The sequence below is a fragment of the Vairimorpha ceranae genome, assembly GCF_000988165.1.
Source record: "Vairimorpha ceranae strain PA08 1199 chromosome Unknown NODE_105, whole genome shotgun sequence".
NCBI lineage: Eukaryota > Fungi > Microsporidia > Nosematidae > Vairimorpha > Vairimorpha ceranae.
The window spans coordinates 1-11,371 of record NW_020169400.1 but is presented as its reverse complement, the minus strand read 5'-3'; the positions used below and the strand labels follow the sequence as shown (position 1 = coordinate 11,371).

Genomic DNA, 11,371 nt, shown 5'->3' with positions numbered 1-11,371 from the left:
GAACAAGTTTTAAAACAAATTTCCTACGGTTACATTCCTCTAAACCCCCACTATCCATTGTACATTATGTTTGTTGTCTAGAGTAATAAACGGGTTTTGTATTAGCTCCCATTACAGATAGCAGTTTTGTCAAATTGCACTCTAATCCCCTCTCCTCCTGTCTTGAAACTTTTTGGTTCTTGTTTAGAAATTACCTGTAAAATCAAGTTTTTGATTTTAATATATGTATTCTCTGAACAATCGCAGAAGTCAATGGCTTGTGCTAAGGTATACTCATATACCTAGCAATACATCCCCCCTAGAATTTTTACAAATTCTATATTAAGGGAGGCCATTTTTGACTCTTTCTTAAGACTAGTCTTAGACCCACGTGCCTTAGAGGTACATCTGTAGACAAGCCCGTCTATATACGTGGTAGCATTTACAATTATCATTCTACCTTTACATTTAATACATACATTTTCTTTTCTGATTATATTGTCTTCTAAAACAAATCTATTGCCTTTTCATTGTTTATAAAAAAGTCTTCGTTAAATTTCATATTATTGCTTAACATTCTTGGGTTTAATAAAATATAACATCCCCGCACCAGACGGTTGGTCTCATCACTTTAACAATTCTCCCGTGCCTATTCCTTTTAAATCATAGTGTCTCTTTTTAACATATATTCTATTCTCAAGCTTAACAACATATGAGTCTTTTAGACCTACTTTTGTTATTTATCCCAGATCTAAAAATCTTCCCTTACTATACTTACTACATCCATTTAAATCTTCATTCTTCGCTACTCTTACTTTTGTCCTTTTGTAAATTTTTCATTAACCATTTTAAAATCTTCTGGCATACTCTCTTTCTGAACTATTATCTATCATCACTACTCCCGTTTTATCCTTAACCGCTTCCATCGGATTACACTTTATACCTACATGATAACTATAGTTATACTTCTCAATTGTCTCGTAAACTTTCTCTTCAAATTTTTTTCTACAACTTTTTAAAATACTATCTCTCATCGTTCTTATGATTCTTTCAATTCTTCCATTGCTCTTGTGTAATTCTATGCTTACTTTTTGGTGATTTATGTTTTATTGGTTGCATGGGTGCTTCATTTTTCTGTTACAGAATTATTTACCATTATCTGTTATAAGACCTTCTGGGTTTTCCCCCAGTGTGCACAATTCCCTTAAAAATTCGACAATTTCCAAATCCTTCTTATTCTCCAGTACTTTTTCCCACATTCTTGTTGTAAAAATAATCTACGGCGACCACCACTACACACTTTTTTTCTCTAAATTCGATCATATCCATGCTTACTTTTTCCAGATACCTACTGGTTGCTATAAATATACTATCTCTGCTCGTCTTTCTATTATATTTTTGGCAAATCTCACCTCCTTTAATAACTTGATAAATATGGTCTTTAATACCCGGCCAACAATACTTCTTTCTAAGTTCGTAGTAAACTGTTGTCCTACATTTGTGACTCAATTCCACTCGACAATCATATATCAGCTTTTCTCGTTTATCTTCTGCTGGAATTTCCGTTTCTTTACCATTATCGAAAACCCAGATTTTCTTGACATCTACTTCTTTAATATGCTTACTATTCTTTCTTTCCATCTGTTTATCTCTCCTAGATTCAATCATTTTCTTTTTCTCACTCTCCTCTGCTGTATAAATTCGACTTAATGAATCAGCAACAACCGTTTATTCATCGGTCCTATAGTCTATTTCAAAGTCAAACTCTCGTATCTTCTCAACCTATCTGTTTATTCTTGCGTTATCAAAGTTTGGTTTATTTATAATCTCCGCAGGCGATTTATTGTCGGTCTCTATTTTGAATCTTCTTCCTCGTAACTCATATTCAAACTTCTTAACCGCCCAAAATATGGCGTACATTTTTTTTCGGGTATAGGATATTGTAATTCTGTCGGTATAAACTTTTTAGAGGCCCACTGTACGAAAACCAATTCATTCTTTCAGTTCTTCTGCAACAAAACTGCACCCATTCCCATTGCGCTAGCATCTGTTTTTAACAGGAACTCTTTCTCGTAGTTAACAATTTGTAGTTTTCCCATATTACTCAATGTTTTCTTCATTGTTAAAAACTCTTTCTCCATCTTATCTGTTCACTTCCAATCTTTCCCTCCGCCTTTCAAACTGTTCGTTAAGTTTAATGTTTTTGCCGCCCAATTATTTATAAAATCCCCAAACCATCATGTCAGCCCCAAAACCTTCTTATATCAGAAACTCCTGTCGGCGTTGGGAACTCTAAGGTTTCATTCTTTTTTATTTCTGGTGGCATAATATCCACTCCATTCAACGTAACTCACAGTAGTTTCACCTTCTTCTCACAAAGCTGTATCTTATAAAATTAGCTTTATTATCTTTCAATCTTTTTAATACCCCTCTAAACAACCCGTCATGCTCTTTGACACTGCTACTGTATATAACAATATCATCCATATATATATATATATCTCTACTCCTTTTCCTTTCAAATCTCTAAATATATCATCCATGTTTCTCTGCAAAATTTGGGGTGTGTTCTTATAGCCCATGATCATTGAATTCCATTCGTACACCCGTCCGTTAAACTCAAATGCTGTTTTGTATTTATCCTCCTCCGTAATCTCTATGCTATAAAATCCATCTTTTAAATCTACTACTGACATAGCCTTCGTTCCTTGCGTCGCCCCAATAACATCTCTTATATTTGACAGCCTATAGTTATCTTTTTTTCCACTATATCCTTTAAAGCCCCAGATTGCTTACTAGTCGTATACTTCCATTAGGTTTTCTTAATGCCCTTACCGAGGTTCTCCATGTCGAAGATGATTTTCTTATAATACCTCTTTCTTCTAAATTTTCCAAATGTTTCACGGTATCTTTAATTAGTGCCTGCGAGATCACCTGCCCTTTCTTAAAAATTTCTTTTCCTTTCTCTGTTGTTATTTTACACTTTTCTATCTTACAATATTTAATCTTAGACTTGTCATCCGTTAACATCTCTTTAAATTCCTTCATATAATCTTCTATCTTAAGCTTCCTTCTTTTTCCTTCAGTTGTATTTTCAAACCTTTTCTGTGGGATCACAACTTTAATTCATCATTTATAGGTCTTTTTATATCCTCTCTCGTAAATAGTTGCAGAATCAGTGTCATTTTCACCACTAAAATTAAAATACTTCAAATCATTTTTATTATTATAATTATAGCCTTCTTTGGCCTTTCTTAAAAAGCAATTCCTTGTAACATGTCCTGGTTTATCACAATAAAAACACTTCACTACTGCACCTCTTCCTTCTCTTTTATACATACTCATAACTCCCCTAACCGTACTCAATACCTTCTCTGTCAGACCTTGATATTCTTTAGCTCTTATTTCTTTTTCTTCTCTAACTCTCAAAAGCAACATTTTTCTCAACTCTTCAATATTTTTTTCTTTACTTAAATTTCGGACCATAAAAATTTTTAAACTCCCACTTGCTCTATCAAAAACCTCTTTATTCCAATGTTCCTTCTCTACGTTTTCTAAATCCAAAGCATACATCAAAATCTCTAGCTCTTCCGATACTCTTTTGGCCTCTTGGTTACAGTAATCACTTGATAACTTTACTGTTCGTATCGCCCCCATATTAGTGCTTAACATAATTAGGGTTTAATAAAATAATAAAAAATAAACAATATAATAAACTTTTATAATGATAATTTTCTTTTTAAAATTAGAGTAAAAAGAGAAAACCTAGCTGAATGCAAAATCTACTCACTTTTTTATTATATAGTTGCACAGAAATAAACTTATTATAAGTAAATGTAAAAGAAAATGCAGAATAAATCAATTGATAGACGACAAAATTAATTTTAAAGATTACAGTAGTTTGCAAAATTATGCAGCAGAACATTCTTACATAAATATTAATACACCTTCAAATGATGGTACTTATCTATTAATACATTAAATTAAAATAATATGTTTAAGGAGTAATATACCTAGACAGAAAACAACACTTTTAAACAGAAAAATAGGGTCTTCTCCACGAATTTTCCTACCTTTAAGAAATGTAAAACAAGGGTTAAAAAAATATTATTAACAATTTAATTAAAAAAAAGTCTTTAAAATATCAATATATATTTTAGAAAATTCTTTATCGCCTTTACCCAAAAAACCTTAGCTTAAATGTATACTGAATTAACCAGGCATCGATATGGTCACGAAAAACGCCATTTCATTCTTCATAGTACTTTTCATATGGTCCCCAAACCCTTCTATTTTGTTTGTATGGGTGCCATCTTCTGACCCAAAACCTTCAAAATCATTAACTATATGATGCCTAAAATTCAAATTTCTTGCAACAAACGGATATGGCGGGTGTCCATCGGTAAATAGAATGCTATCATTGTTGATATTAGGCATCATAGCCGCAGTTAATGGTTCTATAGTACGAACAATATCTCTATAAAGAAAAAATTTCTTTTTTCTGTTTGGTCTATTCCACCCAATATCCAAATTGTATTTTCAGTATCATCGGCGCTTGTAGGATTTCTAATAATCCCTTTACGTGACAAAATGCTTTTATAAGCCTCAACAATTATACAACATCCTCCCGACACAACAGACCTTTTTTCAAAGCAGTCTTTGTAACAAATTAAAAGTAAAGACTTATATTTTGCAATAGTAGTATCAGATATTCCAAAATATCGACAACTGAAAGTAATTTGTGCCACACATTAAGCAATACAATAATCTTGCTGCTTTTGTTAAGGGCAGAGTAAAATGAAACAAAAAAAGATGTTTGTAGTACCTTTTCTTTGTCATCTTTAACCTATACTTCCGCTGCTTATAGAAATTGGTAACAACCTAGACAAATCGCCACATCTAAAACACGAAATGGAGGAGCTTATAATATTATTGCTTATAAGAAAGTTTTTTAGCATATCCAAATACTGAAAAATTTCATGTTCTATTGTAATATTCATAAGGGTTATCTTTAAAATTAAATCTTTTGCCCTTCTAAAAGGAATCATTAATATTTTATTTAAATAATTTAGTGGCAATTTAGTTTTATATGTGCTTTTGTTATTATATTAAAACAACTTTTTGTATTTATAAATACAGATATATATAGTAGTCTTGGGTTGGGTAGTATTAGATTTGGTCGGGTTAGGTTAGGTAGTATTAGATTGGTTGGTTAGGATAAATAGCTGTATGAGATGATTGATGGTTAGATTCCTGGGTTATGTAGTTTGGTAAAATGGTATTGAGGCAGTAATATTAGATTAGTAGTATTGAAGTTTTAGTATTGGGTTGGTGTTATTTTTAAGGATAAAAACAACAACATCGGTTTTTTAAAATGCTCTTGATTTATACAAAAATATCGGGTGGTTGCTTAACTTCACGAATTTGCCTACCAGTTTGCTGTGGCTATTGGTTTCTTGAATTATTATCTTTTTTTTTATTTTTTAGCCCCTATTTTTAGGTTGAAAAAAAGATAGGCAAATTCGTGGAGAAGACCCGGTGTTTGGGTAGTAGAGGCAGTAGAAAGATTCTCTAGAAGAATTATTCTAGCAAATGTTGACAAAGTGTGACAGTTCTACCCCACTTTATTCTGTAGAAAATATATTTGTAGGCAATCATTTATATTCAGTAAATGTTGGAAAGGTTATGTCGAGCTAACCAATTTTTTTAAAGAGCATAGAACTGTCAACCATTCTAAAAGTTTAAAAATAAGGCAACAAATACACATACCAACACAATTGAAGGTAACTGGAATGGTAGAAAGAAAACCATTCCCGTAAGATGTAGAACTAAGAAATTAATTGATATAAATCTTTTAAAATTTATGTTAAAAAGGAATAAAGGGAAAAAAGATGAAAATTATAGAGCTGGGAACCTTTAAAGGCCTTCTTTAAGGGAATTTGATTTTTTTTAACCCCCAAGTTTTATGAACACAATAAAGAGACAGGAAGAAAAATTTAAAAAAATTTTGAATATTTTTGAAGACGAAGTGCATAAAAAGCCGTCTAAATTTTTTTGTTTTTATTGTTTAGGGGGATACAGTTGGACATGAAGTAATAAAAATGTTATTAAGTGCACAAAAAAAAAGTGCAGAAGAAAGGCTTTTCTTTTTAGAAAACCCCCGTTTTATAATGCAAAATTATGCTGGAAAATAATTTGCAGAGCTATTTTTAATTCTATGTACAAATTCTGTCAAAACCATATGTTCAATAACTAATATTAACATAAGGCAGTCAGAAAAATATTTAAAAAAGTCGGACACTATTTAAAAAGACCTCAGATGATAGGCGGAGAAGGCATCGTCGTCGAAATTGACGAAAGCAAATTTGGCAAACGGAAATATAGCCGTGGTCATAGAGTTGACAGCGTTTGGGTACTTGGAATGGTTGAGAGAACATTTGAACGACGCATTGTTCTACTTCGTTTAAAAAAACGAGATAAATTAACTCTTTATACTTTAATTATCAAATACGTTGCCAAAGGAAGTATTATATATACTAATAAATAGAAAGGTTATAGTGGGTTAACATCTCGTGGATACAAACATTATACAATTAACCATAGTAAAAGCTTTAAAGATCCAGAGACCGGCATTCACACGAATACTATTAAAGGAAGTCGGTGTGCTATAAAGGGAAAAATTACTTTGAGAAAGAGAAATTATACATTAATCAAACCTTACTTTAAAATCTTTATGTTTTCAAGACTGTTTGGTGAAATAAGATTTAGAACTTTTATCAGACTATTATTAAATATTTAAATAACAAATTTTTATTTTCAAGAACCCCTTTAAATTTTTTTTCATGAAAATTGGGGGTTAAAAAAAATCAAACGCCCCCAAAAGGGGGCCTTTAAATGTTTATTAAATTTAAAATTTAAATATAAATTAAATTTTTACCCCCTCCCCCCCCCCAAAAAAAAAGGAAGAAGAAATAGATACAGATGAATGTTACGATGGAATAACCTTGAGTGGGGTGGCCGTAACGAAACTGTTGCTCTAATATGGAGCAAACAACATGTTTCTTTTTATAGAATTTATTCGTTGATTGTTTATTGTCTCTCTTTAAAGAACTTTTTTCTTCTCTATAAAATACCATGACCTTCTTTTCCTGCTTTTTTTTATAAAAAAATATTAATAATTAAATGTGGTGGGATACCACAGACGAACACAAGAGGCGATCAACAAAATAACAAGTTGTCAACCCAAAAAGTTTATTAATAAATAATTTATCAGAACTATAATTTAAGCAGGGTTCGCTACCCTACAAATACGCCACTCACATATGTTTTTTCTTGTGCTTTAATTTTTTTTCTTCTCGTATCAGTCTTATTATAACCTCTATTAATCGTTATTTCTGAATCATTGTCATTTTCAAAACATAAAAAATTAAATCATTTTTATTATAACTCTTTAAGAACATCCCTTCGCCCTTCTGAAATAACAACTTTTTGCTATATGTACTACTTTATCACAGTTAAAAACGTTTTACACCTAAAGACCTTCTTCTACTTTTATTTATAGATATTGCTTTTTGACCGCATTGGAAATCTTTTCTGTCAGCTCTTGATATTCTTTATTCTTTCTTTCACTCTCTTCTTCCTCTTCAACTTTTAGAGACATTTTTCTATTAGCTCTTGTAACTTTTCTTCTTAATTCAAATTTTGTGATCAGTGGCATATTTATGCCCGTTGGGCGTAAATATGCCACTGATTGGTTTTTGGGCATAAAATGTTACAAAAAAAAAACAAAAATGAGAATTAATTAACGTACACTATTTTTGTGTTTGAGAGAAATATAATAGCAAAAAATCGTCTACTTGCGGTGTCATCATAGCTTTGAAACTTTTTATTTATTATGAAGTGGCACTTAATCACAGTATTAAAGCACTTAAGGAGAGAATTCCCGCAAATAAAACCGATGCCATATGTGTCGGTGAATTTAAGGAGAACATTAGAAAAGCTTTGCTTGTGTTATAGAGAATAAAAAAGCTTTAACTTCGTTACCAATAATCTGTGATAATGTTGCTTCTAATAGTAAAATACATACTGATGAGCATAAAAGCTATTCTGTGCTTAACAACATGGGATTTGTTCATGACACGGTCTGTCATAAGTATACTTTTATAAACTCAGAAACTAATGCTAATACGCAGGATGTGGAGGCTTTTAACAATTCGCTAAAGTAAGACATAAAAAAAGAAAAGGAGTAAAAAAAAAGCTTATACAAAAATTTTATAAATAAATTTAGCTGGAAATTTAATGATACAGTAGGCGGGTTTGAAATGATAATATCAATTGTTTAATTTAGATTTTATTATTATTATTTTTTAAAAAATTAGATTTTACTCCATTGAAAAAACATTTTTATGCCCGGTGGGCATAAAAATGCTACTGATCTAAATTTCGTACCATATAAACTTTTAATGCTCTGCTTGCTCTTTCAAAAATCTCTTTTCTTCAAAACCCATTTCGACCATCTCAATGTCAAATGCATACATAACAATTTCCAGCTCTCCTAATAGTCTTTTAGCCTCTAGGCCACAGTCATTATTAGACAACTCTATTGTTTGTATCGCCCCCATATTAGTCTTAACCATTGTCGAGAAACAAATAATATTTTATTTTATAAATTTTTAATAATATTATGACCCACGCAGGGAAAAAGCAAATCAAATAAAAGTATTGTTGATAACCTTAATTGGGGTTTAATAAAGTAATATAACATATAATGTGGCTAATATTTAGTTATAATTTGATCTGGGCTTGTTTGGTATTTTTTGATAAATCTTTTGCTTTTAAAATATTTAAGAAAGGATTTAAAACTTTAAAAAAATCTAGCCCATAAAATGAAAATAACAATTAAACATAAGATCTTTAGCAATGGAGAAAAATCATTAGATTTTTTAATGAACCATATTATTGAAGAATTTATATATTGTAATAGTTGCAGTACTCCTTGTAAAATTAAATTATTAAATATAGATAGTAATAAAATTATATATAGATGTACGAAGCGTGGGTGCAAGAGACGACATTCGACCTTTCATTCGACCCTTCCTCAAATCAAAATATTTGGATTGGTGTGGTTATTTCCCCCCAGGGGGAAATAACTGCGATATAATTTTTTACTCTTATATGAGAAGAGGTTTTTCCAATTATTGGTACTGATATAAATTGTACTATTAACTTTCTCAAATCCTCAGAATTAATCAAAATGAGCATGTGTTGTGTTCATTGCTCTAAAGGTATGGGTTAGCGAGCTTGTTTTAAGACCAAAGACAAAATTTGTTTGGAAGTGCAGAAACAAACAATGTCTTAAGTTTAAAACTACACTTTCAATCAGAAACGATTCGTTTTTTGAAAAAAAACAAGAATTGATTTACAAATGAGAGTAAACGCCATTTATCTTTGGAGCATAAACACTTCGCATAAAAATATTGACGTCTTAACGCGACTAGGACACGATATGGTAACTGACATGTGCAGAAGTTTTAGAAATGCATGTGTAGAGTTCTTTATTAGAAATCCAATTTTCCTTGGTGGTCCTGGCATTATATACCAAATTGATGAAAGCTTGTTTGTTCACAAGCAAAAATATCATAGGGGACGAACGTCAGAACATCAAGTCTGAGTTTTTGGGATAGTTGATACAAGTTATGTATCGACATGAGGATACATGGAGATTGTAGCCCGAAAAGACAAAGCTACCCTCCTTGATATTGTTCGAAGAATATACTTGCCTGGTACGATTATTTATTCAGATCAATGGGTTGCATATGGGGATATTACAGGCTTAGGTTTTCAACATTATACAGTAAACCAGTTCTTAAATTTTGTTAATTCTGAAAAGAGTGTTCATACGCAACATATCAAATCGTATTGGAATAAGAATAAAATTTATATCAAAAAAATGAAAGGCGCTAAAAAGGAAGACTTAAATTAATATCTTGCTGAATATATGCGGCGTGAAGGATTTAAAAATAACGAGTTTTTTAAAAATTAGAATGTTTGACTGAAATGAATGAAAATGATTAAATTTCTTAATTATTTTTTTATTTTTTTTCTGGAGAGAAATAACCGCACCTGTTCAAAATATGCTTAATTAATATTTAAAAATATCTACCCGTCAAGAAAAAGTTTCATGTGGTAATTTAATCACGATTTTCTTTACTTGGCGTTTTTGCCTACATTTTTTTAACTTTGTAAAATGTCTTTAAAATTTTTTTTTATTTTATTTACCCTTTTTTTTTATATGGAAATCAAATGCAAATGTAGGTAAATTCGCTTAAAAGATCCTTTGGGGTTTCAAATGAATAAGCGGTGGTAAAACGAACCGTAAACATCAAAAAAAACAGATTGACTTTTTATATTTTTTAATTTTCAAAAACAGCTATAATTAACACCAACCATGTTTTTTCTTTTATTAAATAAATTCAACTATGGTTTTCTTTGCTTTTACTTACATTTTTTAATAAGCTTTTTACAAGATCGTGGTTTGGACATGATTTTTTAAAATATTATGATTTAGACTCGATCTTAAATTTTGGATCAAGTCCATTATTCGGCCCCGTAAAAAGAAAAAAATTAAAACTCAAAAAATTTAATTATAGATGTAAATTTATCGTCCGAGTGGCGCCTCCTATACATAAACCCTTGTATAAATACTTTTCTTTGTTTTAAAGTTAAACCCTTCATTTTTTTAATTGCCAATTTTAGTTTGTTGTTATAAGACTCTACATTTTGAGTACGTGTGACGGTATTACGATCAACAAAGCAGTATTTTTGACAACTTGTTTGATGCTGATATGTATTTGATTCGTTTAGTGATGAATAAGACTTCCATTCATCTGTTACTATAATACTCCTAGGAATTACAATCTGATTTATTATAGATAGTAATACCTCTGCAGAAAGATTTTCAACAATAATAGAATAACCCAAAGCTAAAACAAAAGAAGTATCAACAATTGCTAAACCCTAGTACACAGGTATACGTCGACCACGATGATTTTTTACATTGAAATTTAATTTCGTCTCGTAGACTTGCACGACAATGTTGAAGCCGCCAAGTTTAATAGGATGATCTACAAAATATTGTTTAATTTTTGAGCCTATAATCTTTTAAAGCCAATAACGGCCCCTTTTTACTCTGCGCTAGCTCTAAAATAACTGTAACTCAAGGCCTAATGAAAAATAATAGATGGACTTCAGAATTGTTTAAAGATTAATTCTAAATAATGAAAGAATTGAACCATGTCTCATAAACAAAGTGGTTTGATATTTGATACATGCATATTGCATGCATCTCCACTCAAATTCATCTATATGCCGTTTACTAATCTTGAAGGCGATA

The 11,371-nt window shown here is 30.8% G+C and overlaps 9 protein-coding genes across 9 annotated transcripts; 4 read left to right on the top strand and 5 right to left on the bottom strand.

Moving 5' to 3' along the window:
* Positions 1–1,080: 1,080 nt before the first annotated feature.
* AAJ76_10500010291 (hypothetical protein) lies at positions 1,081–1,689 on the top strand (the record flags this gene model as incomplete). Its single annotated transcript, XM_024473700.1, has 1 exon — positions 1,081–1,689. One exon carries the CDS (start codon positions 1,081–1,083, stop codon positions 1,687–1,689), a length of 609 nt encoding a protein of 202 aa, XP_024329926.1.
* A 72-nt stretch (positions 1,690–1,761) lies between these two features.
* AAJ76_1050009473 (krab-a domain-containing protein) lies at positions 1,762–1,899 on the bottom strand (the record flags this gene model as incomplete). The annotated part of the gene is made up of 1 exon (XM_024473708.1): positions 1,762–1,899. The coding sequence occupies one exon, from the start codon at positions 1,897–1,899 to the stop codon at positions 1,762–1,764; it is 138 nt and encodes a 45-aa protein (XP_024329925.1).
* A 1,209-nt stretch (positions 1,900–3,108) lies between these two features.
* AAJ76_1050007721 (pol protein) lies at positions 3,109–3,651 on the bottom strand (the record flags this gene model as incomplete). Its single annotated transcript, XM_024473707.1, has 1 exon — positions 3,109–3,651. One exon carries the CDS (start codon positions 3,649–3,651, stop codon positions 3,109–3,111), a length of 543 nt encoding a protein of 180 aa, XP_024329924.1.
* Positions 3,652–4,820: 1,169 nt separating this feature from the next.
* On the bottom strand, positions 4,821–5,027 carry AAJ76_1050006345 (hypothetical protein; the record flags this gene model as incomplete). The annotated part of the gene is made up of 1 exon (XM_024473706.1): positions 4,821–5,027. One exon carries the CDS (start codon positions 5,025–5,027, stop codon positions 4,821–4,823), a length of 207 nt encoding a protein of 68 aa, XP_024329923.1.
* Positions 5,028–5,944: 917 nt separating this feature from the next.
* Positions 5,945–6,070, top strand: AAJ76_1050005427 (hypothetical protein; the record flags this gene model as incomplete). Its single annotated transcript, XM_024473705.1, has 1 exon — positions 5,945–6,070. The coding sequence occupies one exon, from the start codon at positions 5,945–5,947 to the stop codon at positions 6,068–6,070; it is 126 nt and encodes a 41-aa protein (XP_024329922.1).
* Positions 6,071–6,298: 228 nt separating this feature from the next.
* On the top strand, positions 6,299–6,526 carry AAJ76_1050005073 (putative transposase-like protein; the record flags this gene model as incomplete). Its single annotated transcript, XM_024473704.1, has 1 exon — positions 6,299–6,526. One exon carries the CDS (start codon positions 6,299–6,301, stop codon positions 6,524–6,526), a length of 228 nt encoding a protein of 75 aa, XP_024329921.1.
* A 1,008-nt stretch (positions 6,527–7,534) lies between these two features.
* AAJ76_1050003628 (hypothetical protein) lies at positions 7,535–7,744 on the bottom strand (the record flags this gene model as incomplete). The annotated part of the gene is made up of 1 exon (XM_024473703.1): positions 7,535–7,744. One exon carries the CDS (start codon positions 7,742–7,744, stop codon positions 7,535–7,537), a length of 210 nt encoding a protein of 69 aa, XP_024329920.1.
* Positions 7,745–8,864: 1,120 nt separating this feature from the next.
* Positions 8,865–9,128, top strand: AAJ76_1050002507 (hypothetical protein; the record flags this gene model as incomplete). Its single annotated transcript, XM_024473702.1, has 1 exon — positions 8,865–9,128. The coding sequence occupies one exon, from the start codon at positions 8,865–8,867 to the stop codon at positions 9,126–9,128; it is 264 nt and encodes an 87-aa protein (XP_024329919.1).
* Positions 9,129–11,235: 2,107 nt separating this feature from the next.
* Positions 11,236–11,371, bottom strand: AAJ76_1050002 (hypothetical protein; the record flags this gene model as incomplete). The annotated part of the gene is made up of 1 exon (XM_024473701.1): positions 11,236–11,371. A coding segment is annotated over one exon (136 nt), but the record flags the coding sequence as incomplete, so codon positions are not given.